Below are 17266 nucleotides of genomic sequence, written 5' to 3' on the forward strand. Positions count from 1 at the left end.
GATGGCAAAGATGATGATGACATTAAAGTATCTACATACTTGTACAAGTTTGTAAACACATTCAAGTAATTTTGAGACTGTGCAGATAAATCACATGACAACATGAAGAGGAGTTCTTGTAGAAAAGTTAAAAATTCTCAGAAGAACACAGTACACACACACAGGGAGGGGATGGGGCATAAACTCAAACATCAGTATGAAATGTAGATGTTACTTGAATGGGCCGACAGAAAATTTGTTTTCCCTTCATTTCTTTCATGTTGTAACCACTAGACTTGGACAATTCCTGATGGCTTTCTGTAGAGCAGGTGCACCAACACACCGGAAATGGAGATAGGAGGGCTAGTGTACATAAATTACTACTTGCCTTTTATTTTCTTCTCATCCTTCTTCTTCCGCGGACCAAGGATGGCTCTCTGGTGTTCTGGAAACTTGTCATAGTTGGATAGAAGACCAGAGCTGTAGTACATGTACTGCCGGAGCTGTTAAAAGGAAACATTTAGTGCTCAAATGGAGGTTGTACATAAAATCTGTGACATTAAAGAGGTGTTATTGACATTATTCAAACAAAGAAAAAAAATGTAGAAATGTAATCTACAAGGAATTTATTAGATGTAGGAATATTGTGATATATGGTTGCCTTCAAGAAACAGATATCTATACATTTCTATTTCAATTCAAGGAGTGTAACTTGAGGAAGATGAGATCGCCTGGTTTCAAGTTCCCTTGCACATTCTAACAAGTCTTTGAAGTGACGGACATTAGAGTAAACATAGGGCCAATGTCCCTGAAGCTACAATAGACATGAATACAAAATTAAGTATTTCCTGAATGTATGAAATTATCTCACTAAAGTCATCCTAGGGACTTGTATACCAGCGGTTTTGAAAAAGCAAGCGACCTTACAGTCGACAGAGCTCCGCTGTGTTATGTCGAGAATGACTTTTTGTGACACATATAAACCTGTATAAACCTTCCTATAAACCTGTATACCAAATATCAAAGCTGTCAGACAAGTGGGTTTGATGGAATAAACTTTTGACCAAAAATGACCAAAAAATTCCTTAAAAATACAAATTTGCATATTTCATCACAATTTGAACAAATTGAAAAACAAGAAGATTTTTTACCAAAATGCCTTTTTTGCAATAATTTGCACATTTTCAACAATATCATAAAATAAAACAAGCGACCTAGCGGTCGATATAGCTCCGCTGTGTTTATGTACAGAATAACTATTTTTGACACATGTTGATGAAGAAGGTGGAAATCTTGATAACTCAATGCAGTGGCCAGAAAAAAGTGGCTAAAATAAGTTGCAAAAAATACAAAATTGAAGGTTTCATCATACTTTGAATATATCACATCCGATCATCCCTAAGAACATGTCAACCAAAGCTATCTGATGAGTAGTTTTTAGAATAAAATATTCTGACCAAAAATGGCAACAATTGCCCCCCAAAAATAAAAATTGCAGAAGTTCATATATAGAAACCTGTATACCAAATTTCAAAGCTGTTAGACCAGTACTTTTGAGAAACGCATTTTTTGACCAAAAATGAGAAAAATTGCCCTAAAATTCAAAATTGCAGATGTCATCATTATTTCAATAAACATCATTTAGTTCATCTATGGAAACCTGTATACCAAATTTCAAAGCTATCAGATACGTAGTTTTGGAAATACACATTTTTTGTCCAAAATGGCAAAAATTGCCCAAAAAATACAAAATTACAGATTTCATCAGAAATTCAATATATATTACTAAGCTTATCTGTAGAAACCTGTATACCAAATTTCAAAGCTATCAGACCAGTACTTTTTGAGAAACACATTTTTTGACCAAAAATGGCAAAAATTGCCCCAAAATTACAAAATTGCAGATTTCATCATTATTTCCATAAATATCATTAAGTTCATCTGTAGGAACCTGTATACTAAATTTCAAAGCTATCAGATGAGTAGTTTTGGAAATACACATTTTTTGACCAAAAATGGCAAAAATTGCCCAAAAAATACAAAATTACAGATTTCATCAGAAATTCAATATATATTACTTAGTTCATCTATAGAAACCTGTATACCAAATTTCAAAACTATCAGACCAGTACTTTTTGAGAAATACATTTTTTGACCAAAAATGGCAAAAATTGCCTTAAAAATGCAAATTTGCATATTTCTGCACAATTTGAACAAATCTGAAATAGATCATCCCTAGGGACATATGTACCAAATATAAAAGCTATCTGACCAGTAGTTTTGAAGAAGAAGATTTTTAAAGATTTTTTACCAAAAATGACAAAAATTGCCTTAAAAATACAAATATGCAAATTTCACCACCATTTTAACAAATCTGGTTTAAGTCACCCTAAGCAAACTGCATATCAAATTTCAAAGGAATCGGACGAGCGGTTTCAGAGTAGAAGATTTTTTTACCAAAAACACCAAAAAATGCCCCAAAAATACAAATATGCAAATTTCACCATGATTTGAACAAACTGAAGTGAGGTCACTCCAAGTGAACTGCATATAAAATTTCAAAGCAATTGGACTTGTGGTTTCAGAGGAGAAGGCAATTGTTGACGGACGACGACGGACGACGGACGCCGGACGACGGACGACGACGGATAATCAACCTATTTGATAAGCTCCGCGTCGCTGACAGCGGAGCTAAAAAGTTGGTTTCTCAAAATCATATTTTTCATCTACACAACAAATATAAATCTGCAAGTACTGCAGTTGTCAACATATTTGAGTGGATGGACATCACAAACAGACATACAAACATACATACATACAGACTGACGATGGACACCGGACGGATACCCATCCCAGTAGCTTCTATAGTGTATAGTCTATAGGAGCTAAAAATGAGTGAAAATACATTGGAAGAGACCTTGACTGATTCATTACCTCCCTGTCTCCAAGGAATTCATTGTGGCAAGTCTTCTTGTACTTGTGAAGTTTCAACATGTCATGGAATTCCTCCTTGCTGACTGGCTTGTCATCATCGTCATCACTGTCTGATGAATCACTCAGCAAAATATTCTGAGGAAAAAAATTAAAGTAAAATACTGTTGGCAACGAAGAAATATGGTTAGACTTTTTTCCTCTTCTGGCATGCAATTTTGACTTGTTCACTAAATGGTCCATTGTTATCTGTAAGATTTGATTGGTTCATTCAAAGACTACAACCACTAAATGAGAAACAGAACACTCTCGTTATACCCACCATCCAGCATGTAAACTGCGCCAAAAAAACAAAGTTAGTCACTTTTTTAGGTATTCTTAGCAAGGAAAGATGAATTGTTGTTCTCCAAAATAGCTGATGTCCTTACTAACTGGCAAGCTGGGTTTGCCCAGCAGCGCACCTGATAAATTTGACTTTAATCAAAACATGCATAATTGTGTACTGAAAAATATACATTCTTCCAGACTTACTGTAAATGTACACCCCAGCACAGAAAGCTCACTTTTAATATACTACCTAGAGGACTGACTGTAAACACAATTTCCTTATTGGAACTCAATCATCAATACAAAATTGATACACAACCCATAATGAATATTTCCTCTCACCTTAAGCCATCTCCTGTTCTTTTTCACTTTAGATAGGTTGTACATCTTCTTGTTATCCATTTTTCTCTCTGAAAGATGATTTTATCTGGTGAGAGATTTTCCTCACTCCACACAAACATCAATCATTGCCATAAATGCCTGATCTTACAAACCATGAGATGAATGCATTATTGAACTACTACACAAGAGGTGATGTTGTCCCATGTTATAGGTACATTTACTTCAACTCATACTAAAAAAGTCAGCCAGTCTGTCTGAAGATTGCACAATGCACTAAACTTCAGAAACAGATATTATTACTTTGTACTTGAATTAATTTTTTTATTGTTAATACCAGTCTGCTTTGGTATCAAGCACTGTAATTTCCAACAAGGACAACTGTATACATGGGAGTGTGTGTGTTTGTGATTGTGTTCGTGTGTGTGTGTGTGTGCATGTATGTGTGTGTGTGTGTAATATCATATCACACGAGCTTTAAAATTCTTACTCTACATATCTACATCCCTACTCTACCTGCACAAACAACACGGAACAACACCTTGTGTGTTGGAGTTCAATAGTGTATTCATCTTGTTGTTTGTAAGATCAGATATGATGGCTATGATGGATAGCAAAGACTGTAATAACAACTCAGGTGTGGTAAATGAGACAAAAGTATTTTCCTGTGAGGATTGTATGGTTGTAGCATCTTTGATGTTCAAAATGTGAATTTAATTCTTGAATTTTATTACACTTGTTTTAATTTCATTATCGTGATTGAGATAACATTGTTTGACTTTCGCCTGTAATATTGTATCACAACAAGCAGCAAGGTTATGATGACCTGAGGTAACATAATCCAAATAAACTGACATTGACCTAAGTAATGTCCTATAGCATGAGAAGTAACCTTGGTCACGCAATATGATGTAAACCCACTGTTCATTCGATTCTCTATAACATCATTTTTGAGCAAACTACATAAAAAAACTGAGATTCTTTACAGATTGCAATCACATGGAGATAAGCTGTACACCATCTGGTTCAATGCTTAAACTTATTGGTTTGATAACCAAGAATGAGTCTTTTGAAGAGACTTGAACATTGAATGATAATTTATGATGTGTGTGATGTGCAGCTTTCTTCTAAGCATAACTTTATGGCGTATTAGCAGCAAGCACAAAATAAAGTGTCTCATTTATTGCATGGGATCTTTCCCGAAAACAGTAACTTTTGCACATCCAGTATGCTACACTGGGCAGCCAAACAAAGCTGAAATTGTGTAAAATAATTTCTTTGATGTCTTAAATGGTCACTGGTATGAAATTTAGGATTACAAATGCGCTGCAAAACAGTGACTTTATTTTCTATGTGTATGGAAAAAAATCATTGCTCTAAACATGAGTAGCGGGGTTGAGAACTGTGTTACCTGACTAGAATAACTCAAATTAAGGTAGCATTGCCCTTTTCCTGCCAGACAGTATCACTTCCCCATCAGCCAAGTCAGTAAAAAGCGGTATTGAGCCAAAACATGACGTATTTTCACCCACTTGGCTTGGTCTGTTATAGCATCTTCAGTCCAAAAAAATCAAGTTTACAGTATTTATGTTTTCAACAGCCTTCAAATGTACAGTATTATGTTAAAATACACCATATGGAATATGTTGTGTTTCATTAATTTTAACCATCTTAACCTGATGGTGAAATATGGACTTGGCAGGATAAACATTAAGGTAGCATTGCACTTAACAATTAAACACACTTTTTTCAAAGGGAACCAAACCAGTATTATAATCATGGATTAACAAATTCATGACAATTGAATGAATCTTTGTAAAAAAAGTGATTTTGAGTAAAATACACTGTATTATTGGCAACAACATCTTAATCAATAATTTAGGTACACAAATGATCTGTACAGTGGGGAAGCCATATTAAGGCAAATCTCAAACAAAATGAAGCATTAACATGAAAGAACTGGTAAGGAAGCTCTATCGTTTATAAAACATCTAGCCCTGTATCACTCGATTATATTAAAAGACTGAAAGTCCAACAACTTTCCAGAACCATCCAAAGCTTATCAGGCACAAAGCAAATCAAAATCTGTCAGCAAAATAGTCCATCCACATAACAGAAATGTTTATCAGATCCATTTCATCTGAATGAGAGGATTACCATTCTATTTCCAGTGGAACAACACGAGCGACTGAGATTGGAAACAGTCAGAATTTACATTGAGAACATATAATGTCACTTATGTTGGGAATCAAAGGAGAAATCGCTGAATATCTGTATACTTGACTGATCTCCCGAGATAGAAATTGCCCTGTTGCTAATTCCTATCTTCTAATGAAAGTCTAAACTATCCACACAACCACTTTATTGTATAGATTTTCATCTGTTGCGCTGATGTGACTATGTTCACTGGATGTGAGTGAGGAGGGATGGACTAACGTAAAGCAAGTACGGGGACAGATGAGACAATTTTGTCAAGGCCTGTGAGCTAAATAAACCCTATTTACAAGATATTAAAATTGCAGTATCTGGGGAACAGTCGCTGTCTAGTTTGAAGGCATCATAAATCAGGACCTACCAGCTTTGGTTGTGACAATACCATTAATTTCCTTGATACCCATCTCACTCGCTTGGCTTTTGGTGAAGATTCCATTTTCTGCCTCTGCATCTTCGTCGCTTTCACTGAAAACGAAACAGCATATATTTCTGGTAAAACAGCATGCTTTTTTTTTTGATGTGGTAAAAAGACTTTGGTTTTAAGTGTTGAAATTCAACGGTAGCATAACCATACAATGGCAGCCATCCTATCCCACAAACAACGTCTCCTGGACACCTGTCAGCAGTACCTTTTGCAGATGTCCAAAAGCCACTCAATCTAATTTGCATGAAAAATATAACAGGGTGAGGAAAAACACACAATGCACACTCCCTCAAAGTTTATGAGATACAGTATTGACGCACCAGTGTTCTCTTTTAATAAAGAAAAATTTACATATTTAATGAATTTATTCTGGGTTGAATACGAAAATGACAGAAAATCTGAATAATGGGTTCAGAGTTTGGAAATCTTTGTGCTAAAGGCACACTGGTGTTATGTCTTGTAAAAAATTCAGAACTGCTATTGACTGTGTCATAAAATGCAAGCATTCTGCTCTACTGTCCCATCTAATATGAGTGGACAAAAAGTCCCTTGTATGTTTATGTACAACCGTGACATCAGCAGTATACACACATATCCAGGAAAGCTGGAATGAGAACAGGTTAACAATACTGAATGCTGGCCAGATCTAAGTTTGCATCACAAAATACTGTACACGTGTTCAGTTTATCATGCTATGACTTGTGGAACCAAACTGTATTGAAATATTGAAAATCATTGGCATGTTCTATCACAGTCCCTCCACACACTACTGTGGTTTCTATTCAAAGTGTGAGTACATGATTTTGTTTGAAATGATTCAGAATTGTTACTGTACTGTGCTCTCTCAACGTGATGACATCTTGTTTCAAATTCACTCAAAATTTGCAACACCAAATACAATATTATGTGTAATATACAATATTATGTGTGAATACTTTATTGAATTAAAACAAGCATATATAAAATTTCTCAAAACAGACAAGATTTGACAGGTATTGCGACACACAGGCTGTTATCGCCAACTTCCTATCAATAACACTTCAGAAGCTGGTTCATTGGTCATAAAAATTCAAATTGGGAAAAATTTTGTGTTTGACGAGCACTGGTGAATGAACAATTTTAAGAGGTCGCTATTTGGAGAAGGCAAAGTGAGAAAATACCTCAAACATCTGTTCATCATTTTTCCAGCAGATTTTCTAAGTGAGATCAGTTTTGAAATACTGACTCTGACTCCCTCTCTCCTGCACATATTCTGACTCAGACTGCCATTGAATTTGAACAGACTGCTGAATTTTTTTTCACGCAACAGCTAAACATTTCCTTGAAATCCAAAGAACCAAAAAAAATTCACCACAACTGATACAAGTACATGTAGCCTTCAGGGGCAATATGAGAAATTTAATTTTCTTGACGCCGTTTCTGCTTTCCAGGCAAATAACCAAACATTTTTTTTTAATTAGCAGACAAGATGTATACAGCACATATACTGCCAGTACAACCTGCAAGACTTCATGGTTATATCATACACAACAACAGTCTATGATGAGTTTCTTTCATGAAAAATGACGCAAGTAGAGGGTATTTATCAATTCCACACTTTCAAAAATAAGCTGTATTGTATAATGGCATCAAATTTACAGTCAGGCAATACACTGGTGAGCGTGATCACATTTTCCATAGTGTCTGTTCTGTAACAGATTGAAAATGAAGCCGTGTGAATTCAGTATCTTGAATTTTCAATTATTCTGCCTTGTTTATTTCATAATAACCTCAGTTTTTCTTTCTGGAGTCTGCCCACATTTTGCTCCAGTCTTCAAAGAAATATCAGTGGCAAGGGAGACTCACACATATTGCTCTACTCAATGTATGTGAATGCCTGAATTTCTGTACCTTTAATGTTTAATGTTTAGCATGGGTTTCATTGCAATGCTGTCATGATGGATATCATCATCAGAGCCATAGATTAGACAGAACCCTAAAAACAACATTTTGTATAAAATTTCAGGAAGTTTGCTCCTAAAACTATTGCTCAAACTTTCCTCCAGCAAACTTTCAACCATTCACTTTCAAAATCAAGAATGATAATCAGGGATCAATATGAATTTTGGTACAAGAATAACAAATTACTCAAAATTTAACGATATTTAAAATTCAAAATGGCTGCCATCCCCATGCTATCTCTATGGGGAAAAAATAAAATTCCAAATTTTAACGAAGATAAGCCAGTTAAAACTTTATTAACTCCGTAAGCTTCAAAATGAACCCCAACAAGTGGTAGGTTACAAGAATATTGTAAAAGTTTGAGAGTTCAAATATCTATTCCAGAGGTGCACTCTACATGTACCTTAAACACTTTCTTGCAGAATCAATGCTTTTCTATATCTTGCTGTTGTCATGAAAGGGAGAGATGAAATCTCATAGGACTGAATACAAATTGGTTGTGATGAACATGACGCTGCTAGCTGATAATCTGGTTTCTTCCAATTTCAGCTAACAATCAACGGATGTCAATCACTCTATCTGAGGCACAAATGTTTTTGAATGCTTGGAGAGTTGTCTTGTATGGGCATTTGGTATACTTTTATATGATATGGTCATCTGATTTACAAGAATGAGTTTTTAGAATATCAAAGAACTTAGAAAGTCACAAATGGATAGGCATCACTGATCTAAAGTTTAACAGATTCTTTTTAACCCTTTGAGACCCAAAGTCGATTTTTGTAGCCTCTCTAAAATGTACCCTAGTCAATTTTTTCCAGATTTTTGCCAAAATTTTGATAAGAAACTGTAGCCAATGAAATTTTATGTCCATTTGGTCCAAAATTATCAAACAAATAACAGAAAAATTGAAACAAATTTGTAAAATGTTGCACTGAAATTTTGGAGGGAAAAAATTACAGCACTCAAAGGGTTATAGAGGTCACAGTTCAGTCTCAAAGCTTGACATGAGTTGAATGAGGCTAAGCATTAGATCAAAGTCAAAGTACGTAATTCATGTTTTACACGCACTTGAGTTTGACCTGTGGTCTATGCTGCTTACATGTCATGGTTAGATGTTGAACTGTATCAATCCAAATGTGTTGCAACTCATCAAGTAAAATAGTGCAATGTACTCTGGGAGACTGTTTGTAGACAGACAGGTGGTCAGTGATTTCAAAAGGAGTCAGACAAGGATTGATATCTGGCTGTAGACACACCTTAATCATAGTTTATAAGTGGCAATTTGTCATAAACATCTAGCAAGTGTCTTGACTGAGCTGCTGTGACATTATGAGTGAGATATACTTGGTGGTTTGCAATCTGGATACCAATTTTTGCATACATATTTACTGTAAATTGTAATCTGGTTGTTTCATGAACAGGCTGATGTCAAATACGAACAAGTCAATACTTATCGTGTACACTTCTTGGATAGCTTGAAATCATGCAACAAAAAAAGTTACTAGCAACCCTTCATTCCACAATATCATACAAATGACAGAGTATCTGAAAGACTCTGTTCATCACTCACTTTTCATGAAAACTAACCTGTATTTGTGCTGTGAAATTAGGCCATCAGTCCACATATGACATTATTGAAACCAAACCGATTCTAGGGTTATCCAAACACAATACCATATTATCAGTCAGATTGGTTGTGTTGACAATTTGGTACTTGGATTTGGTGAATACATGAACATATTCAACCAAAGTCACGATTTATTTATGGGATACTTGTTCAAATGAATCAGAATTTGTCTCGAATCTTGTGACGTATACATTGACATTGAGGAAATTTGGTGATTCATACCTATGTCACATTCATTGACTGTCTCTCTACGATTTGGGCACAACACCTGGCGGTGCAGTACTCGGTACTTGTACAGAATTGGCTTATCAATGCATGTTTCTTCGATATGACTGACATAATTTCCCCTAGAAACAGATTGTGTGACGAAGAAGATGATTTTCACTCCGTCCACATCAATTTCTGATAACTTAGCAGCAATATTCTCATCACGCATTTCCCAACGCTCTAAGCTTGAAGAATCTTGATCTTCATGTCTTCAAGAGACATAACTCCCTCTTGCAAACTTTGAATTCATAGTTACAGATACTCTGGTGAATATTTTTCTCAACAGTCATAATTGTTCTATGGCATGGTTCATAAGCCCTTGAAAACAATTAATAGCTGTGAAGAATTCTCTCTTTGACTAATGGCCACAAACGTGTCATCCACGTGTGAATGTATGGCAGGAACAGTGGTATAATGCTCACTCCTGGCACCATAACCAATATTGCTACTATGCTAAAGTATGTATCTATATAGATTTAATGGTGTCATAACATATATTTTGTGTCTGTGTGCTTTCTTTCGAAAATGTCACTTGTCTGTGGAATTCTTGAATAATTATTACTTTGATTTTAGTATTTTGCATGGGTAGGATTTCAGTTTTATCAACAATTTGTGATGTTTTTGGCTGCAGGAACTATGTCCACAGTCTGTCTTGTGCTGTTTATTCTTTCAAATGAAAATTACAGTATCATATTCAAGAGATTGCTTTTGACAAGTGCCATCCTGTAAAGTAAAATTCAACTCTGTTTCACCAAGACCAGTGAAACCCTTATTATTTTTATGCTGCAGTGTTCTCCAGAAGCTGGGAAAAACCATCTACCGTAATCTATGGAAAATAGAGGAGTGACCAATTTACATAACACTGCATAATTTTGAATATCCCACTGACTGATGTCACTCTGCCTGTCGCAAACTGATATTTTGAAGAAGTTCACAGCTGCTGGGAAGGGAAACTACCCCCTTTTCACTTCATCTAGGCTTATCAATTTTAATTCCTGGTACAGTTAAAGTTGCTTTTGCCAAGCAAAGTGATTGAAAATGCATGGCCTTGGCTAAATACTGCTTAAAGGTATACTGTCACCTGTTCCAATTTTGCCACAGTTACCATGGAAAGAGAAAATCTAACCAATCACAGATTTTAAGCGGGTGGCCACTTTTTAAAACAGCGCCCTCACATGGGCATTTTGAATACCAAGAAATGCCCATTTGACCATATATGGGCATATTTAGATTACAGGTGATTGTATACTGCTTTTTACTGATTTGCCAGATGGGGAAATGACAGGCCTGGTACAAAAAGGGTTAAAACCGTGATTTCTGGAAACTTTGTTTCGATTTGAGGAATTGTGGAGATTTCTTTGCATCAGCCCTATATTCTTACATGAGAACCAAACATTGTGCTAACATAACAGGCAATTTCAATTTGTCTGTATGGAGGCGTGTCATATTGGCTTACAACGCACACTGCCGTGCACGCTGTTAAACTGTACCTTGGGGATTAACTATTAGATCTAGGAGGGGGTGGTTAAACACTGACAAGCATTTTTTGTGTGTTTCAAGATTTTGAAATTTTTTTTAATTTCGCTCGACTTTCATACTGTTACATACTTTCTAAAGGTACACACTATTTTTTAGGATGAACGTCATATGAATAGATTTTTTGCAAAATCAGTAGTGCGGCAAAAAATTTTTTCACAAATTCTACCCTATCGTTTCTAGTGGTTGATCCCTAACTGATTGGAAGGCAGATCTGATAATGAGCACTTTTCAGCAGAAAAGAAAAGCATTACGCATAAAGATGGTGTCTGATAATTACAAGAAAGCTCAATAACATCAAAGGATAATTGGCAAAAAACATGTCATTTAACTTGTCATGTAATAATTCTTTGCGGTGTATAAAGAGAGGATCGAAAGCTATACTAGGGTTGAAGTGTTTGACTGCAAGTCTGACATGTTATTGCAGTTTATGAGATTTCAGACTTGTTGTAAAAGCCAGGTACTTTTTATGATGGCTGTGTATCAGTTGTTAGTCTGACTTTAACTATTTAATTAATGAAGAATTACGGTTTAAATGCCATGGGTTGGGTTCACAAAGTAGTTTAGAGCCACACTGCCGGGTGGAATTCAGAAAACATGATAACAGGTTTCACAGGTCTTTTTCCTTGAAATATCAAAGATACTACTGATTATGTTGTATAACTTGGCGGTAACAGTAATACATTTTGACTTTATTGAATCCTCAATCATGCTGACATTACCACCTGTTTAACATTAATTAAAGGTAAGGAGACTTCAACACCTGTGTTCACACAAAGACAAATGAAAACAAATTTGATTTATAGAAGTTGATCAAGGAGGCAAACACCAAGAAAACCTCTTGGAAAGAATTGCTTCTGTAATGGTTTGTCATATGCTAAACAGCTGTGGATTAGTTTTGGCTTGTCTGAGTGGTAGATTCAAGTGTCGCAATGTCGCTGAAGGAGTTTTAAAATGAGCCCATGGAAGTGATAGATCAGAAAAGATTTGGGGTCTCGAGATTGAGGCATTGCTGAGTATTATATCCTATATTAGGAATTTCAAAAGAAGAGATAAGCAAGAGTACCTGAGGAAAGACTTAGCAAACAACCAGTCAGTCAAAATGTAGTGCAAAGTACTACGACCTGATTTGACCAGTCGCCTAGCTGAAAGTCAACAAGATCTTGAAGATATGGAAACACTCATGTCTTATCAAAGTGTCTAACTGGACAATTGCAGGCATTGTGAAAATAAAGTCACACTGGTAAATTTGATAGCGCCTACAGAGTCATTGATTAAAAAACAAAACATACGGGATATGATCACCAGGGACTGCAAGGTATTTTTCTAGGCACATTAATTAAGGACCAGTGGGTACCATTACCCTTAATGATTTGGTTACTCAAAAACATTTTTATCATATGTATGATTTGTTTGTATATCTTAAAAGAAACTATACAAGGACACTGTACATCGTCATTGATACTTAATCTATACAGCTTGTTGAGTAGGTTTTCCCTGAACAAATTCTATTTTCGTCACAAAAAGGAATTTGAAATAGGATATGAAAAATGTTGTTAAGATTAGTACTAATTGTTTTTGTGGCAGTTTCTGAAATATTTTGCAGGACATAATGAAGGCTAGTATGAATAAATTAGAAAAACATCAGTTGGCAAGACAATAATTTGAAACCTTTCCTCTCAGGACAACTTGAGACTGACAGTCCATGTTTTTCAATATACCTGCTAAGTAGGGCTAAGAGTTGATAGTTATCAATACCTGAATGACTTCAGTTCAAAGTATGCCCCATCTTTGATGAACTTGCCAATCAAACTATCTTGATTTGAAATGTTACACGAGCTTTGCCATTGGCAGTTGTTTTGAACATGAACTTCTGATATTTTTTGAGATGTTACCTGGTCAAATGAATCTTTCCACAAAAGTGAATTTGGTGGGAAAAAATGACTAATTGGAATTATCAACTGTTCTAAAAGAAGTGACAAAAAATTACACATCTATCTATCTTTCACCATTGCTTAGACTACATCCATCACACATCCAATGTTAAAATCTGTCTGTGCTTTACTTTCCTTGCTGCCGACATGGACAGCACTCTTGTTTTGAGTTTATATTTTTAATAAGTACAGGACTAAGGTTGTATGAACTGTAACACTCAGCAAATCAAGACCGAATTATTTAACTCCAAAAAACACAAGAATATAAAATTCACATTGTGTTGATCAAAATCCATGAGGACTTCAATTGCTCAAGTCAGCTTGTTAAACAATTCTGATGTCCTGAAGAACTTCAGCTACTTTATGCTACTCTAATGGCTTAGAATGTTGTCATTTTCTGTTATTCACATTTATTCACATACAATATGTCACATAAAGCAACGTCACCCATTCTTTATTGCATTTATTGAATATTAATCATAGTATAATATTAAAATCTGCTTTAATGGTAACAAAATCAATGATAACCTTGGGATTTTTTTATCAAATTAAAAAATAAAGCTTTCATTGACAAGATAACAAAAACTCTGTGAAGACAGACTGTACATAAATGTCCATGAGCAAAGCTACTGCCAGGAACAGAATCTCCTTTTACAAACTGAGTACAGTCAACCAAAAGTTCAGGGTCAAGGACCTGTCTGAAATGATACATATGACAACCCATGTACCCAGTCGGCTCTATCAATCATGGCCTTTACAAATGCAACATATTTGGGAAATTATTTCATTTAATAATATATAAATATAATGGTTGTTCATACTCTTGTGAATCAAAATCATTGCATGGTAGTTTCTTCATGGTAATTTTACATGTGAATTTAAGAATGATGGATGTCCATGTGCCGACAGAATGCTTTATTGAATGCCTTGAAAGTCCTACTCCTTCTTCTTCAACAAATAATCTATACATTAAATGTGTATGCCCTGTCAGATAGCACAAATAACTTAGTAGTTCTTTTTTTTAAAGATCACTGTTGAGCAAGTAATTTGATTGAAGTCAAAATCAGAAATAGTAATTTTTTTCAATGAAAGCGGACGATCCCTTGAGTGGATGTTTGCGCAGAGTCAATTATTTGAGATATTAACTCTGTTATGCTACACTAGCGGTACTTCTGTGGAAATCAAATGAAGACCATCATATCAAGCATACCCTCTGGAGGCATGTGTGAAGTCGATGTTCTGAATGCTTTGGCAGTTTTATGCTCTCACACACTTACATTTAAGTGAAAATATGCATTCTGTCCCAACACTCAACAAAGATGTCCTTGTCGATTGGAAAAAATACTATTTTTTTTTCATTTTGTCTACATTGTGACTGTAAAGTGACAAGACGGATGAAATACGGCACAACTTGGCACACTGATACTTGAATACTGACCCTGTCAAGTTATAACTCTACAGAGTCACATTTTCTAGTCTGGCTTTCTCTAGAAAATAAAATATGTTAATCTGCAATTTTTATGACAGTTGCTCCACGGTAAAAGACCACTGGTAATTTCTGCAGCACTGTGTATGCATACCTTCAAAAAAATGTTACCAAGCATTTCTGCGAATCTCAATTTTGATAGAGTACAGACTGGCCGACCAGAGTGATTTTCTGAAATTGCTTGGTCAGGACTTACGCTCACAAAGCATACACTGTCAATTTACACTTCAATCACGGACATTGAAAAAAAACATAGAAGTCATGACCTGGTCTCGAGTACATAGGATTCAACAGCATATGTATATCAACAGCCATCATCACATCTTATTCATTACGTTTTATTCATGTTCAACTGGCTGTATAGAAGCAACTGGGATGTCAGACATAGAATGCAAAATACAAACACATCAGTTACACTTACAGGTCTGCAACTGCAAGGCAGGCATGACCAGACAGTGTGTGCGTTGGCTATCACCACATCATTTCTGCCATTATCAGACAGAGGCTGACATACCGATCAATAACCAATGGTTAACCAAATTATTCCAAGGGTTACAGTACATAAACATACTATACTTGTATTGCAAAGATCTACAAATTATATTCCTGTTTCTTCAAAAAGGGAAGACATACACAGTATCCACAATCTCTGACATAATTTCTCCTACCTAATCTCCTCGGCAAAGATGCCTTCTGCATATTTGATCACCTCATCTAACCTCAGTGCCCTTTCCAGTCGCTGTAGATGAAGGGGTTTTGCCAAGGGCACTCCGCTGGTGGGTCCTGAAGGAGTGACTTCTGTTTCCATGGTGGCTGTTTCCATGGTGATTGTGATGTGCACGACAGACCCTGGTACTCAAACTTGATTCTACATCTGTGAAATGTGATCCATTGGATCTGAAAGGAGAGCATGGAAAATAATTAACACTGAAAAACAAGGTTTTTAGTCAAAACTTGATTTGTACAAGACAAATCAATCACGTTTAGAATTTACTAACAGAACTGACTTTACACATGTACAATATGGTGTAGTTTATGAAACTAGGAAGATAATTTTCTTTGAATCAATCCTGACTCTAGGTGACTTTGTGAAATTGAAACCAGAGTAGTCTTTTCACAGATAAATATGCTATTGTAACAATTTTTGAACAACATCAACATTTGTTGGGGAAGTGAAAGCTGTTACATCTAGCTACAGCTCTCCTGCTATGGTTTGAAAGAAATAATCCCTTCTGCCTACTAGTTTTCACTTTTCCAGTTCCCTAATCAGAAACCTAACAGGCTTTTCTTCCAGCTTCAAAACTCTATCTGCCCTCTCACCACTACAGTGGTTCAAAGGCTCCCTTCTGCCTTCTCTTTACCACATTTTTACCTTCCCAAATGGCAGCCTGACTCCATCCTCGAAAAAAAACTGAATAGAATTCCTCAGAAGAAAATTGGCCTCTTTTTGAATTGCAATTGATACATGGAAAAATTGCCTGGCCATTCATCAACAAACTGCTTGTGAATACTTTGTTTGTTCCTTTACATGCTAATGTAACATGTACAATGTTTTCTCAAATGAGTTACTTAAAGATACTGATGGGGGTTTGTTACATCAATAACTATGAACTGGTGTGTGTTACAAGGGCTACAAAGTTATGGTTCTGAAAGTTCAATTCACTCTCACAATGTTGTCTGTCATATTATTACATGTACGTTCTGAAAACATTTACACATGTGTCATAACTTTAGCAAAACTTTATTTTTTTTTATATTAAAACATCTTCAGAGTTAAAGGGGCAGATTTTTATCATCTTAATCTTAGACCAAATCAACTGACTGAACACCACTTTCAAGGGAGAACAAATGATTTAAATCATATGCGTAGTCAGTGTTGAAGCACTTATGTGAGACCCTGGGATAGAGGACTGCTGCTTTAGAAAATAAAAGAATCAAATGTGATGAAAAATTCACGTCAATGATCCAATGGAAAATAATTTATTTGTGGTTTTCATTTCTTTTACAGTTATGTAAAATATATTTGAATCTTTATAGGACAATAGGATTTAAAGGCAATGAAAGTGTATTGCTGAGATACAAATGTGAATTTCTGTCTGATTATTCCCCTTTCACAACTAAATGTTGGTACAATCCTATTGTTCTCAGTGATAAGGCTGCAACACCGTAGTGGCATAGGGAGGTTAGAAGGAAGTCATCTCTAACTCATCTGAAAAAGTACACTTGTTCCTTTTTTTTTCAGAAACAAAACACTGTCAATT

At 35.5% G+C, this 17266-nt stretch overlaps 1 protein-coding gene across 1 annotated transcript in view; it reads right to left on the reverse strand.

The window, feature by feature from the left end:
* Window positions 1-17266, reverse strand: part of LOC139149833 (chromatin-remodeling ATPase INO80-like) — a 60406-nt gene that overhangs the window by 38479 nt on the left and 4661 nt on the right. Inside the window, exons 2-6 of the mRNA XM_070721829.1 lie at window positions 15674-15902; window positions 6152-6255; window positions 3580-3647; window positions 2914-3048; window positions 368-482 (exon numbers count right to left, since the gene is read on the reverse strand). Coding sequence (XP_070577930.1) covers window positions 368-482; window positions 2914-3048; window positions 3580-3647; window positions 6152-6255; window positions 15674-15828 — 577 coding nt within the window. The 5' untranslated portion in view covers window positions 15829-15902. The remainder of the gene's footprint in view (window positions 1-367; window positions 483-2913; window positions 3049-3579; window positions 3648-6151; window positions 6256-15673; window positions 15903-17266) is intronic.

This window comes from Ptychodera flava, chromosome 14, assembly GCF_041260155.1.
Source record: "Ptychodera flava strain L36383 chromosome 14, AS_Pfla_20210202, whole genome shotgun sequence".
Classification (NCBI taxonomy): Eukaryota; Metazoa; Hemichordata; class Enteropneusta; family Ptychoderidae; genus Ptychodera; species Ptychodera flava.